The 14,041-nt window shown below is 43.9% G+C and overlaps 1 protein-coding gene across 2 annotated transcripts in view; it reads right to left on the reverse strand.

Moving 5' to 3' along the window:
• The window catches only part of ZNF385B (zinc finger protein 385B), a 1,043,801-nt gene that overhangs the window by 712,248 nt on the left and 317,512 nt on the right, over positions 1–14,041 (reverse strand). For both annotated transcript variants that reach the window (XM_069225443.1, XM_069225442.1), the window contains exon 2: positions 13,067–13,369. In XM_069225443.1, coding sequence (XP_069081544.1) covers positions 13,067–13,367 — 301 coding nt within the window. In that variant the 5' untranslated portion in view covers positions 13,368–13,369. The remainder of the gene's footprint in view (positions 1–13,066; positions 13,370–14,041) is intronic.

The following is a 14,041-nucleotide window of genomic DNA, read 5'->3' on the forward strand; positions in this document are numbered from 1 at the left end:
CCCAGAATCTGGAATGCCCTTTCTTAGTGCATCAGAACTGCCCCTTATACACCTGTCTTCTAGCAACCATTCGAAAATGTCTTCAAAGATCAATATATGATCACAAGAAGATAAAGCAAACATAACCTTTGGCGAGTTCTTCCTCCAATCTGTTCACCTTTTTACTCCCTAAACAAGTTGTTGTTAAACTTTTGTGTTCCGTGGACCCCCAGTGAATCACTACTAGGTGACCCTCACCTAAACAATTTGTATGATTTGAAACTCAGAACAATACACAAAATCACAGAGACACGTGCACATTAAATGAATTCACAAAAAGCTTAAATACGTTATATAATTCCCAAACAAAAATATATGCAAAAATCGAAATTTTCCTGGAAGGTACGGTTTTTAAAAATGTAGTTTAACTTCTAATAGATGGACCAATAAGTTATTTGCTATCACATCATTTTGTCTTTTGTTCCAATGCAGACCCTCTTTTAATGAGCATTTATCAGTGCTTCATATGAAGCCACCAGTCATCCCTACTAGATTCCTATTGATGTACTTGTAAGAATACCAGTTTAAATGTAGCATCCAACTCCAAATTCCTTCACTCTTACAAAACGCTTTATAATTTTTAATTTTGTTTTAATGTATGTGTATTTTTTAAATTTACTATTTACAGTTGCATGCCCCCAGACTAGGTGTCATGGACCCGAGGGGGGGTCTAGAGACCGCAGGTTCAGAATTACTGCACTGAGCAATTTCTCCTCTTGCTAACTCATTACTGCAGGGTGCTTAGCTTGTCTCATCAAAGTTCATTTCCAAAACCCTAACTAAGCACTATGTACTTATTGAAATAGGAACTCTAAACGTACTAGGTCATTACAGATACTACCTACAGACAGGCTATTTCACCTGCACATCACTTATTTCAGATGTATTAGCCTAATTAGTTGAATGGAAGCAAAATAAACCTAAAACACCCAGAATACATTAGGTTATCATAAGAAGGTCCAGGCCTGGAAACAGTGTTTGTAATTACCTGGAAGGAGGTTGTTATCCTACTTACTTATGTTCTTTATTACATTAAAAATAGGTTTTATAGCATTAATTCACTCTATTCACTGTGCTGTATCATGTAAACCATAGTACAACAATTGTGTCTACGTTCAAAGGAAATGTTATCTGTTCCATGCACTGCCTACAATTCTATTTATAAATATTTCTGATAAAGTCAGCTGGAGGACCAGCACACTATTTGGATTGTATATAGAAATAACAATTATAAATACTCAACTTCATATGTACAACATTACTAACTATGTTCTAAAACATGTGCCACCTTTTTAAGTAGCTGTTAGAAATGGTGTCTCTAGCTGGCAGAGGCATATCCAAATAGGGACCCCAATCCTAGTAAGGGCACACCATAGATTAACCTGTGCTCACCCTCTGGTAGCTTGGCACAGAGCGTGGAGACTTAACTTAAGAGGCAATGTGTAAAGTATTTGTGCAACACTTGAAACAGTAAAACAGTGAACACGCCACACAAAAGATACCACACCTGGTTAGCAAAATAAAGCCTGATTTAATGAACAAAACAACACCAAAATGACAAAAATCCAATAAGCAGAAGTCAACATATGAATTTCAAAAACTTTCTGCAAATATAGTGCTTAGAAACATAAAGCACCAACCAGGGCTATCAGGTCATGGTAGACTAGGTCAAATCCGAAAGTTAGACTGACCGCGATGCAGCACAAGTCAGATACAGGGACCATCCTTGGCACGGTGATATAAGTACCTTTGTTTGGCGTTGCGTTGAAGTCGAGGGAGGATGAGAAGAACAGCTGAGTCAATGCATTATCGTCAATCCTGGTGATGTAGGCGATGCATCAGTTCCGAAACGCGCAATCAGGGATGCGTCGCTGCTGAACCCCTTAGATGTAGATGATGCATCATCAGCAAGCCACGCAGCCAGTGATGCGATGGCTCCTGAAGCAGCAATGCATCGGAGGAGATGCGCCAGCTCCGACTGGCTCAATGATGATGATGAGTGGATTTTGATAGATGCAGTAGATTATACCCACCTCCAAGCACCCAGGACTGGATTAGCACTACTTGGCAGGGCAAGATTTGCAGCAAGCAAAGTCCAGGTGCTGTTGCAGGTTGAGGTGGAAGTCTTTTGTGTCCCTGAGACTTCAGAAGAACAGGAGGCAAGTCAGTAAGCCCTTGGAGTCACTCTGGGTTCAGGTGAGATGGGTCCAGTCCTTCCACAGCAGGGCAGAGGACAGCAGGCAGCAGGGCAGCACAGCAGAAAAGCAGTTCTACCAGAGCAGCAGTCCAGAGTGGCAGTCCTTGTAGCAGAACATCAGTCCTTCTTCCTGGCAGAGTTTTTCACAGGTCCAGAGGTGTACTGATTTGAGAGGGTCAGATGTACAGCTCTTATACCCAGTTGCACCTTTGAAGTGGGGGTGACTTCAAAGAGAGGCCTTTGAAGCGCACAGAGGTCCTCTGTTCCTGCCGTGGCTCCTGACTCACTACAGGGGGTTAAGTAGTCTTTTGTGTGGGAGTAGGACACTGCTTATTCAGGTGTAAGTGTCAGCTCATTCCCCCCCCCCCATCCTACCCATGATGGCCCATCAACATGAGGATGGCCACTGAGTCACCCCCACCCTTCCTTTGTGTGAGGCTGTTTCGAGGGAATGCAGGAAAACAGCTGCCACTTCAGCCCAGATGTGTATTTGAGACAGGCTGCAGGCGCACAGGGCTAAGAGCAGGAAAGTAACAACTTTCTAAAAGTGGCATTTTCAAAACTGTAATAGTAAATCCGACTTTACCATTAAAGAGGATTTGTCATTACATTTTCAATGGCCCTAAACATGATAAGTCTACTCCTCAATGAGGAATTACACTTTATTAAAGGTAATAAGGAATCCCCAATGTTAATCTGTGAGAGGGGTAGGTCTCACAATAGTGAAAAATTAATAAGGGATTTTTTCACTCCCAGGACAAGTAAATCCTAAGCGTATATGTCTAGACTTTTAATTACATAGCACCCTGCCCTATGGGCTACCTAGGGGTGATTTATATTGTATGTAATACAAGGGCAGTCTAAGGTTTAGCAAAGGATTTCAAATTGCAAGTCAACATGGCAGTCAACAGTACACACAGGGGGTCATTCCGACCCCGCCGGGCGGCGGGTGCCGCCCAAACACCGCCCCGCTGTCAGATGACCGCGGGGGGCATTCCGACTTTCCCGCTGGGCCGGCGGGCGATCTGCAAAAGATCGCCCGCCGGCCCAGCGGGAAAGCCCCAGCAAAGATGAAGCCGGCTCCGAATGGAGCCGGCGGATTTGCTGAGGTGCGACGGGTGCAGTGGCACCCGTCGCGATTTTCAGTGTCTGCCAAGCAGACACTGAAAATCTTGCTGGGCCCCCAGGGGCCCCACGACACCCGTTCCCGCCAGCCTCTTCCTGGCGGTGTAAACCGCCAGGAACAGGCTGGCGGGAAGGGGGTCGGAATCCCCATGGCGGCGCTGCTTGCAGCGCCGCCATGGAGGATTCCTTTGGCCAGGGGAAAACCGTCGGGAAACCGCCGGTTTCCCTTTTCTGACCGCGCTTTACCGCCGTGGTCAGAATTGGCCAGGAAGCACCGCCAGCCTGTTGGCGGTGCTTCCGTGGTCGTTGGCCCTGCCGGTCAATGACAGCCAGGGTCAGAATGACCCCCACAGTCATTTAAACATGTCCCGGGCCTGCACCGTAGCAGGCCTGAGACATGTTTAAAGGGCTACTTAAGTTGGTGACACAATCAGTGCTGCAGGCCCACTAGTAGCATTGAACTTACATGCCCTTGCCACATATAGTGCACTTTACTAGGGATTTATAATTACATCAATTAATTGTGAATATACCAATGTTACCATGTTTTAGGGAAGAAAGCACATACACCTTAGTGCTGGTTAGCTGTGGTAAAGTGCCCAGAGTTCTAAAGCCAACAAAAACAGATCAGCAAAAATGAGACAATGCAGGCAAAACGTTTGTGGGAAGACCACCCTAAGGCTGACAGGTTAAAAACTAGCATATACATGACCACTTAAAGTGTTTCGGCAAATCTATAATCCCAATCTGTGATACAGAACCCATTTATGCTCTTTTGAAAAGCTGGTATATGAATACAGGGCTATTTAGACTCTGGCGAACTGCCCGCCAACCTGCCAGATCAGTGGAAGCCATGTCCTTAGCTCCCCTGGTGGAGGACAATCCACCCTACTTAGAGATTTCAATCTGTCTGGTCATGATCTCTAAGCCTACAGTACAGCAGCTGTACCGGATGCTCTAGCATAGGCTCAATGAAATGCTGAGAGGGTACTAAGGTTTCTGGTCTTCATCAGTATTTCAGTTTCCTTTACATAAACAAACTCCCAATGAGATAGTTGTTGTTTGTGTAAAACAGTCAGTGGTCCTGATGTGCAGTGATTTTCACCCTGAACATGGAGATGATTAATGCATTTTCTAGCTTGGGACTGCGATGGCAACGTGGTAGTTGTGGGGTGGGATATCAAGTAACGGTTGCTCACTCTAAATATGATCTGGATATCCCAATGGCAGATGGACAGTCAGGTCAAGGCTCTCCACCAGTGGAGCTAGAGGAGACTAGTCTGATGGACTCCCTTTGCTCCCCCTCCTCTAAATGAGGCAGGAGAACAGCAAGTTCAATGGTTTGTATCCCTATGATTCAAGGTGGGGCTCCCACACCACCAAACTCTAAACAACAACTTTGTTTTGTTTTGTTAACTATTAATAAATCTCTAACTTTATTTAACGACATGCTGAATTGTACTCTGCAGTTGGTATATGAATCATGCCTCTTGTACAGTGCTCTGAAACCCTCATGGGCTAAGTCAGTGCTACACAAGACAATTGTAAACAAAAGAAAGACATGAAAACTATGTAGTTCTCCTGGCCTATGAAAACAATATGCAAGAGGTTCCTACTAAACAATTTTAAATCGACCTTGTTGTATGGTATGTATACATGAGGAATGCTATATTTTAACCCAGTTGCAAAGTTCTAGAAATCCACCTAATATGCAATATTCGTTGTGTTGAAGCTCCTTTGTGCTTGTAAAGTGGAGGCAGCGCCAACTATATGATTAAGAACTACGGGCCTGCTTTAGAGTTTGGCGGATGGGTTACTACATCACAAACGTGGCGGATACCCAATACACCGCATTATGATCTCAATAGGATATAATGGGATCATAATATGGCAGACGGGCTATTTGTCACATTTGTGATGGAGTAACCCCATCCGCCAAACTCTAAAGCAGGCCTTATGTTTGTTTGAAAAATAAGAGTCTGCACTGTGTGACCTTGGAATCAGATAGATAAATACATCATTGATGCGTTCTTAAACGAGGTACAGCACACAAGCAAGCTCACTTAATAATTCAAATTCAGAACACACAGTCAAAGGAAGATGACATCAGAACACATTCAATGAAGTCCCGGCCATGCCAATAAAGAAGCACTAAATACCATTAAGTACTCCAAGGTGTTGACATTATTGAGTAAAATGTTTGTGTGTGTTCTTTGCCAATAATTCTAGAGACACACGCTGCAGTAATTATGCAATTTTCATTGGGCAGCCTCCCATATAAGGTGTGTGGCGTCCCAAACCGACCAAAATAGAGTGCTCTTTTTCGGAAAATAATGTGTATGTGGACAACAAGAGTAATAATGTACACGCTGTATATGCTGACAATACAAACGATGTACTGTTGCTACAGTGCTGTTAAATAGTTGAGATGTTCATCAGGGATGCAGTAGATAGGTGGTGCACAGTGACAAAAAGCACACCTTAGCACCTCTAGCCCAGACCGCAGAATCTTCAGAATCCAAGCAAGTATTCTTCACCTCACCCAGCAGGTCCTGCATCACCGGGTGAGCCTGAGAAGACCTCACTTTCTGTGTCAAGCTTTTCCAGGTCACAACTACAATCACAGATCTATGTAGATCACACCACTAAGATGAGGGTAGTCTCTCAACACTCAACGCATGTGTGCATCACAAGACAAATGGGCACATTGATGATTCTGGTGATATTCCATAATGCACCTGTGCTGCTGAAAACTCACGATTCTACATAGTGCCTTAACAAGGCACCACTGCAATTACCAAGCCACCTATAAAACTGTATTCCAAAAGTCTCTACCACTACGCAAAGGATGATCTCACAAAACTCATTGCTGGTGTGGGCCACAGGGACCTGGTGGAACTGATTAGATTGTCATATATTCATTCAGGCACCTTCTAGCCCTAAATCCATCACATTACATATGAGGTTCTAATAGGTCACCACTACAACCACAGACTCCACCAATGCATGGAATGTGGACTCTCAAAACATATGTTTATAAATCACTAGTAGCCCTGGTGCCCCTCTTACCATGTTGCCATTACAGCCACACTTCATAATTCACGGAGTGTGGACTCTCATAAATCATTATTTATAGCACAACAGTAGCACTGAAGCCAGGTTACCGCTAGCGCCATAGGCTCCACCAATTCATGGAGTGCAGACCCTCAATACACTTTGTTTATAATGCCCGATAGCCCTGAAGTCATAGAGTCTATGGGGTGTCTACCATGTGACAACTACAGCCACAGGCTCCACTAATACATGGAGTTTGAACTCTCAGTACACTTTGTTTATAATACAGCATTAGAACTAAAGCATACCTTTCTATGGGCGTCCTTATATGCAACCACTACAGTCACAGGTTCCACCCATGTGTGGGGTGTCGACTCTCTGTACACATTGTTTAAAATAATGCTCCAGTAGTAATGAAGCCACACATTTTTTTTTTCTTCCTACAACGTGACTGCTGTGGCACAGGTCCACCCAGTGGTGTAACGAAACTTGAGTGCCTCCCCCCCCCCCCCCACTCCCTGCAAAGTACCTTGAGGGGGGCCCTCTCCCTGGACTCACTCAGGGGCCTGCCGCCCGTGCACAGTGTACTGTGCTGAGGAGGCCATCTGGACCTTCCCCAGCCCCCCACATTGTTTATAACGCACAAGTAAAACACTTGCCATTAATACCATGTGGAAAAAAACAGCCACCGGATCCACAATTGCATGAAGCGTGGACTCTCAATACACTTTGTTTATAAAGTGCTGGTAGCACTGAAGCCACACATTCTATTGGAGCTCTACCAGGAGACCACCACAGACTCCACCACAGCATGATGTCGACTCACGGTACTCATTGTTTATAACGCACCAGTAGTACTGAAGCCACAAATTCGAGGTGGGGCCTATCACGTGACTGTTACGCGCGCAGCGAGCCGGAGACATTGCTGATTCATGTGTCGATTCAGAAGGTATCCTAGGTTGATTCATAAGGCCATTAACACATTAAAAGATTATTCTGTATTTATAAGAGATGCACTAAAATGTTTAATGTTTATTGCACACCTTTTTATTACACTAGGAGGTGTGCTAACCGGTTAGCCCGCCACAATACCAGGGAAAAACATCTGTAGATAAGGGCTGGCGTCACTTTTTCTATCTACACCATTCAGCTCACAGGGCTTCGTTTTCATACCCCGCTTCACAGGGCACGTGTATTACTGCGCAGCTGTGAATGAACCTCAATTTATCTTCTGTGACAAAATGAAAGGGTGAGTCACACCTCGGGGCCTCACATCGAAAGGGTTCACATTGGAATGATACCGTTTTAATTCATAACAAGAAAAACGAAATGAACTAATAACGTTTTAATTGAATCAGCACCTGCTCAGGTCTGTCAGTGCTAGTGATTCTAGGAATAATTGCATTAGGTTTTCCTGCAATTAAAGCAGAAGGTTAATCCCAGAATGCTTTGGCGGGACTCCTGTAAACAACACGGCCCACTGGCAGTTTAACAATTTCGTGACACACCATGTCACAAAACATTCCTTGTGGTAATGGGTTGGCCGCCGTTAGCGCCATTTTCTATCTGCTAGCTGTCTAGACAGACGGAAGAAAATGATGCAATTCCAGGATCTTTTAGAAAGTGTGCAATTTCCTATGCGTTCTGTCTGCTTCTCAAATGCCAAGTGCAGCCAAATGTGTATCTACACAGGTGCCCTCAGATTCACGCCTGCTGAAAAAGCAGTGAGTGATGTGTTCTAACCCTGACATGATAAGTGGCAGTTTCTGTTTATGGAATAAACTTACTACAGCTCATATGTCCTAAGAAATTTTCAAACACCTGCCCTTGTCCCATGTCATGTGTGTGATGTGCATACCACCTGGCTTTTCCGATTACGTTACCCAGCATTATGGAACATGCAGTTTTACTTTTCCTATGTAGTTGTCAAACAAGCCCACGCCTTCACAGTTACTTTCATCCAGTCCTGTGTTTTTGTGGCTAAAAGCACTAGGGCCCATATTTATACTTTTTTAGCGCCGCATTTGCGTCATTTTTTTACTCAAAAGCGGCGCAAACTTATTGTATTTTGTAAGTTTGCGCTGCTTTTGCATCAAAAAATTATGCAAATGCGGCGCTAAAAGAGTATATATATGGGCCTAGGTCTACTGGGACTCTTAGACCCATATTTATACTTTTTTAGTGCTGCATTTGCATAATTTTTTTAAACAAAAGCGGCGCAAACTTACAAAATACATTTGTATTTCGTAAGTTTGCGCCACTTTTGCGTTAATAAGCAGCGCAAATGCGGCGCTAAAAAAGTATAAATATGGGCCTTAGTTTCACCTTTCCTATTACTTTGCGTCAAGGAGGTGTTTCATGGGTGTTGCATGGGTGTGCTCATTCACCACCCATAGGCTTTGATGCAAATCCCTTTCTACAAAGAATCAATTACACCAATTTGAGCCAAAAACCTACTCCTAGAGGCAGACACAACAATGAGAAATGTTTTAAACCCCCCCCTATTTTTCCGTCTTTGCATGTGCGCTGCATTGTAAAGTGCATATACAAAGTGATATATGCCTTAAAGTATCGGTTTTGTACTGGAAGGTACCCATTCCAGTACAAGACCTATGCTTTAGAGAACGCAGACACCATGGCACTCTGGTGCAAGGGTGTCTGCGTTTGTGCATGGCTGCCAAAAGTGTGTCAGCGCACGGAGAGAAGTGAACAGTGCTACATCTTAGTAGATATGGCAATATTCTGCTTTCTCCCTGTCACACAACTCAGCGCAGCAACTAAGGTCACTGTGCTGCATTGCACGATTTCTTTGTAAATTTAGCTATATATGCCTGGCTTTACATCAGTCTTTTGACACAGGGCATCTAGCAGCTGTGCTATCTGTGCAAACTCTCTGAGTTGGCTGACTTAAAAGTGCAAGTTTTTTAACTAAACTAAAAAAAAGAAACGTAAATTCAGGCTCATCAGAGGAACATAATATCCAAGTGATATGGAGTCATCTGAGAATCCAATTACGGTTCATCAATGACCTGCACATGGATATTTTATTTACGTCACAACATCAACAATTATCCTGTACTTCTCTTCATGGAGTATCTCTTCTGATCCTCCTCCGCTGGTTTCCTCCTTTCTCCCTCATTCAGCCTTTCACACCAGTACCTATTCACCCCTGTTACTGCTTCCCTTACCTCTCTGCTTCACCTTCAAAAGTTTTTCACTACTTTCACCTTATTTCACCACTCCATTCCAAACCCCTTTCCCCCACTATACTCTTCGAGTTTGGATATTTTTGCACATAACTAGTTTACTTTAGTTCATTGTTCCTATTGTTTTCTTGTTTCTCTACAAAGAGGTTTCTTGATTCTCTTTGTTTTGTTTTGCTGCAAAGTTCACTGACACATTGCTGGGTAGAGTCATGCTACTGAATAAAAACATGAAATAAATCAATAACATGAATAGTAAGACGGTGCATGTCAAAAGGCACCAAGTTATGGGGGGGGTCATGTGAACAACTCCTTTTTTAGGATTTGCCTGCACAGTGCTGTGCCTGCAAAGTCTTATGTTACTAAAAAAAATATTTAAAGGGACTTAGAGACCACCCTTTCTTTGGCCCTTACTTTTCTGAACTTACCATTTGTTCATTCAAACGTCACTCCAACTTATTTGCTTTTTATTGGCTAGCAGGCCACTTCCTGCTCTTCTGCTCTTCTGTTCTGCTTTTGCCATCGAGTGGAGCGTGGCTGAAGTACACCTTCCGGTTTTTGGTGATTGGTTACTTGTTAGTGTTAGTATGCAAAAAGATGAACTGAACATGTCAGTTTGCTTTGAAATGTGTGTAAACATGTTGGCCATCTTGCAATGGAGTATTGAGTGCCGATGTAAAGCAAGAAGCGAGTGGGTTCATTACGTTGTGTTTCTCATTACTTAATAACTACATTTCTGATGAATAACAGAAGTAAATATTACAATTATTTGTGTATTCGGTTCTTAAATTACCACTCACTCATTTTTAAAGAAAAGTCATTTGTATAGTTGGGTGACGTTTTATTTCAAATTGTTACTGTCTCAGTGACTTATTAAGAGGTAGTCATAAGTACAGTTATCTTGCAGGCACTAGGGTCATGCTTTGAATGGTGCAGCAGGTGCAGTGCCACCAAGGCCACAGGGTGTCAGAACTCCATTAAACACAGATTATTGCTAAATTGTACTACTAAATGGGCTGTCACAAGTGCAGTTATCCAGCAGGCACTTGGGTCTTGATTTCAGTGGTGCAGCAGGTGCAGTGGCACCAGGAACAAAAGCTCTAGGCACCTACCAAACACTTATTATTGATACATTTTACAACTAAACTACCAATCACAAGTGTAGTTATCTTGTGGGAATCATGGTCATGATTTGAATGGTGCAGCAGGTGCAGTGGCACCAGGCCCAAAAGTTGTCATAACTCCTCTAAGCACCAAATATCATAATATTTGACTACTAAACAGGCAGTCAGTCACAAGTGCAGTTATCTTGCAGGCACTAATTTCATGATTTGAATGGTGCAGCAAGTACAGTGGCACCAGGCCCAGAAGTTGTCAGAACTCCTCTAAACACCAAATATTACTATCTGTTACTACTAAACAGGCAGTCACAAGTGCAGGTATCTTGCAGACACTACGGTCATGGTTTTAATAGTGCAGGAGGTGCAGTGTCACCAGTGCCACATGGTGTCAGAACCACTCTAAACACAGATTATGGCTAAAATGTTACTATTAAACAGGGAGTCACAAGTGCAGTTGCGTTGCAGGTACTAGGGACATGATTTTAGTAGTGCAGCAGGTGCAGTGACACCAGTGCCAAAAGCTCTAAGAACCCCTTTAAACACCAAATATTGCTATATTTTACTACTAAGCAGGCAGTCACAGGTGCAGTCACCTTGCAGGCAATAGGATCATGAGTTGAATGGTGCAGCCGGTGCAGTGGCACTAGAGCCGAAGTTGTTATAACTCCTCTAATCACCAAATATTGGAATATTTTACTACTAATCAGCACAGTCACAAGTGCAGTTACCTTGCAGGCACTAGGGTCATGATTTGAATGGTGCAGCAGGTGCAGTGGCACCAGGCTCAAAAGCTCTATTATCCCCACTAAACACAAATGATTACTACATTTTACTTCTAAACAGGCAGTCACAAGTACTGTTATCATGCAGGCACTAGGGTCATGATTTGAATGGTGCAGCAGGTGCAGTGGCACAGGCCCAAAAGTTGTCAGCGCTACTCCAAACACCAAATATTGCTATATTTTACTACTAAACAGGCAGTCAGAAGTGCAGTTACCTTGCAGGCATTAGGGTCATGATTTGAATGGTGAAGCAGGTGCAGTAGCACCATGCACAAGAACTCTAGGAACCCCACTAAACACAAAGTATTACTAAATGTTACTTCTAAACAGGCAAGTGCAATTATCTTGCAGGCGTTAGGTTCATGGTTTTAATGGTGCAGCAGGTGCAGTGGCACTGGGGCCAAAAGTTGTCACAGCTCCTCTAAACAATAAATATTGCTATCGTTTTCTACTAAACAGGCAATCACAATTGCGGTTACCTTGCAGTTAAAAGGGGCATGATTTGAATGGTGCAGCAGGTGCAGTGGTACTTTACTAACTACATGTTAATATACTCTAATAAAATGCCATGTTAAATAAGGTACAAATTAAAAGTTTGGAACCCTGGGATATTAATTCAACATACACCACAACATAAACAACTATTAACGGTGTATCAAATTTAAAACATTATTATAATCTTCTTCCAGCTGTGGCTTCTCCGCAATGGCGAAGGAGCGTCGCCCCGCTGACTTAGAGTCAGCAGCAGAAAAATAAAAGGATATTTCATATTGTGTTATTTTTTTGCTGCTGGCTGAGCCAGCAAGTGCATTGAGGGGTGTGGCTAGGCCATGGAAGGGGGGAAGGAGAGGGGAGTGGAGTGTGCCCTTAACTGCACATATCTGTTTGGACGGTCATTCTAGGCCGGCCAAACAGACATGCACAGTTAGGTTTCTCCAGCCCAGCTGTATTTGACAGCTGGGTGGGAGGAACAGCACAGACTCCCTGTGCCTGAGCGAGCGGCAAACCAGCCCACTCAGGCCAATCCCGCACTGCTCTCATGCTAGGTAATAGCATGAGAGCAGTGTGAGGATTTCACAGGGAGTCTTTCATGCTGTCCCAGGGACTGCTGGGACCAGGAAGCAGAGGAGCGCGAGGCGGCCGACAGCACCAGGTGTTTTTTGTTTATTAACTCCCCCCTGCACTCCACCCTGGATTTGCCCCCTGCCCACTTGTGCCCCCTCTATCCGCCCCACCACTTATAATTTATGTTGGCCGCCGCTGCCTTTTTCTAATATTTATAATCCAGTTAGTAAGATAGAATGCAAAAGAAAAACAAGTCTGAAACCTATTGGCTTTGCCAATCCTTGTTTATTTATCCAAGGGCCCTTTGCATTCAGTGACTTCGCCTTCATACCTATGAACCAAGAGAGTCTTGCAGGTGGAGTGTCGTAAGTTTAGAGTGCAGCACTGTTTGAAGGTGACCCACGTGATGTGGACACATCTGAGAGAAAGGTAGAAGCCTCCTCTATAAAACCAGACCAGGAAACAATGCCCACGGCCTACCTGTGCTGGTGCTCACAAACAGCGACCCCGGGGCTGGGCCCGGCGGTGCCTTTCCGTTGTTCAGCTGCTTCACTCTCTTCAGATGTGATTTGCCGTTGTAGTGGATCTGGGCCTGGGCCGCGCTGTTCAGCTGGATGTTGCACGCTTCGCACAGAGAAAACAGCATCTTCTTCCTTTCCATACTCAGTGGGAACTCGGGCCTGTCATTCCTTTGAAAATTTTCTTCAAAGCCCCGCAGAAAAGTTGCTGTGCTCATGACGCCATTTTCAAGAATGTAATCGGGGCTCAGCGGGCGCTTCATGTCTACAATAGAAACACAAAATATCACTTAAAAATGCTCTTTGGACTCAAATGGAATTTCCTGGTCTGCATGTCGCTCATTACATAGTAATACAGACATTTCCTTTTAAATTATCTGGGGATAGAGGAAGATGGAAGATGCTTCCCCTCCCACCTGGCTTTTCATTGGCAGATCTTTTTCCTTCAAAGATGATCGATCCTGGGGACTGTAAGTGCCTACAAGCAGCAGGGGAGAAAAGCACCGACTAAAGTCAAACAAACAAACTGAACTGCAGTGCCAGCAGGCCGTGCTCAAGTTTCCGTACCCACTCTGTTAATGCACCTCCCTCCAGATTTGTAATGCTCAGCAGCAACTGTGAACAATTGACAATAATGCAGCACTAATGCAGCATGGTTAATAATGGGGCTGCTGTTTTAACCCCTTGGCTGCCAGCGTCTCTGTGCGCATGCCTTTTAGCTCGTACACAGTATGTATGCGGGTTGGCTTAGTCTAATATGCTACTATTTACCATTATTGAGTAAGGAAAGGATTCATGACTTGAGAGGCAAAGCTTCGAGTGGATTAAAGGAACTTTACCATATCACTCTCTGCCTTTATGATTCGTGCCATGCTGGATGTTTTCATGCACAGAGGTTAAAAACAGAGCAGCATATTTATGAGCCACTTGCGCCGCC

This window comes from Pleurodeles waltl, chromosome 3_1 (genome assembly GCF_031143425.1).
Source record: "Pleurodeles waltl isolate 20211129_DDA chromosome 3_1, aPleWal1.hap1.20221129, whole genome shotgun sequence".
Classification (NCBI taxonomy): domain Eukaryota; kingdom Metazoa; phylum Chordata; class Amphibia; order Caudata; family Salamandridae; genus Pleurodeles; species Pleurodeles waltl.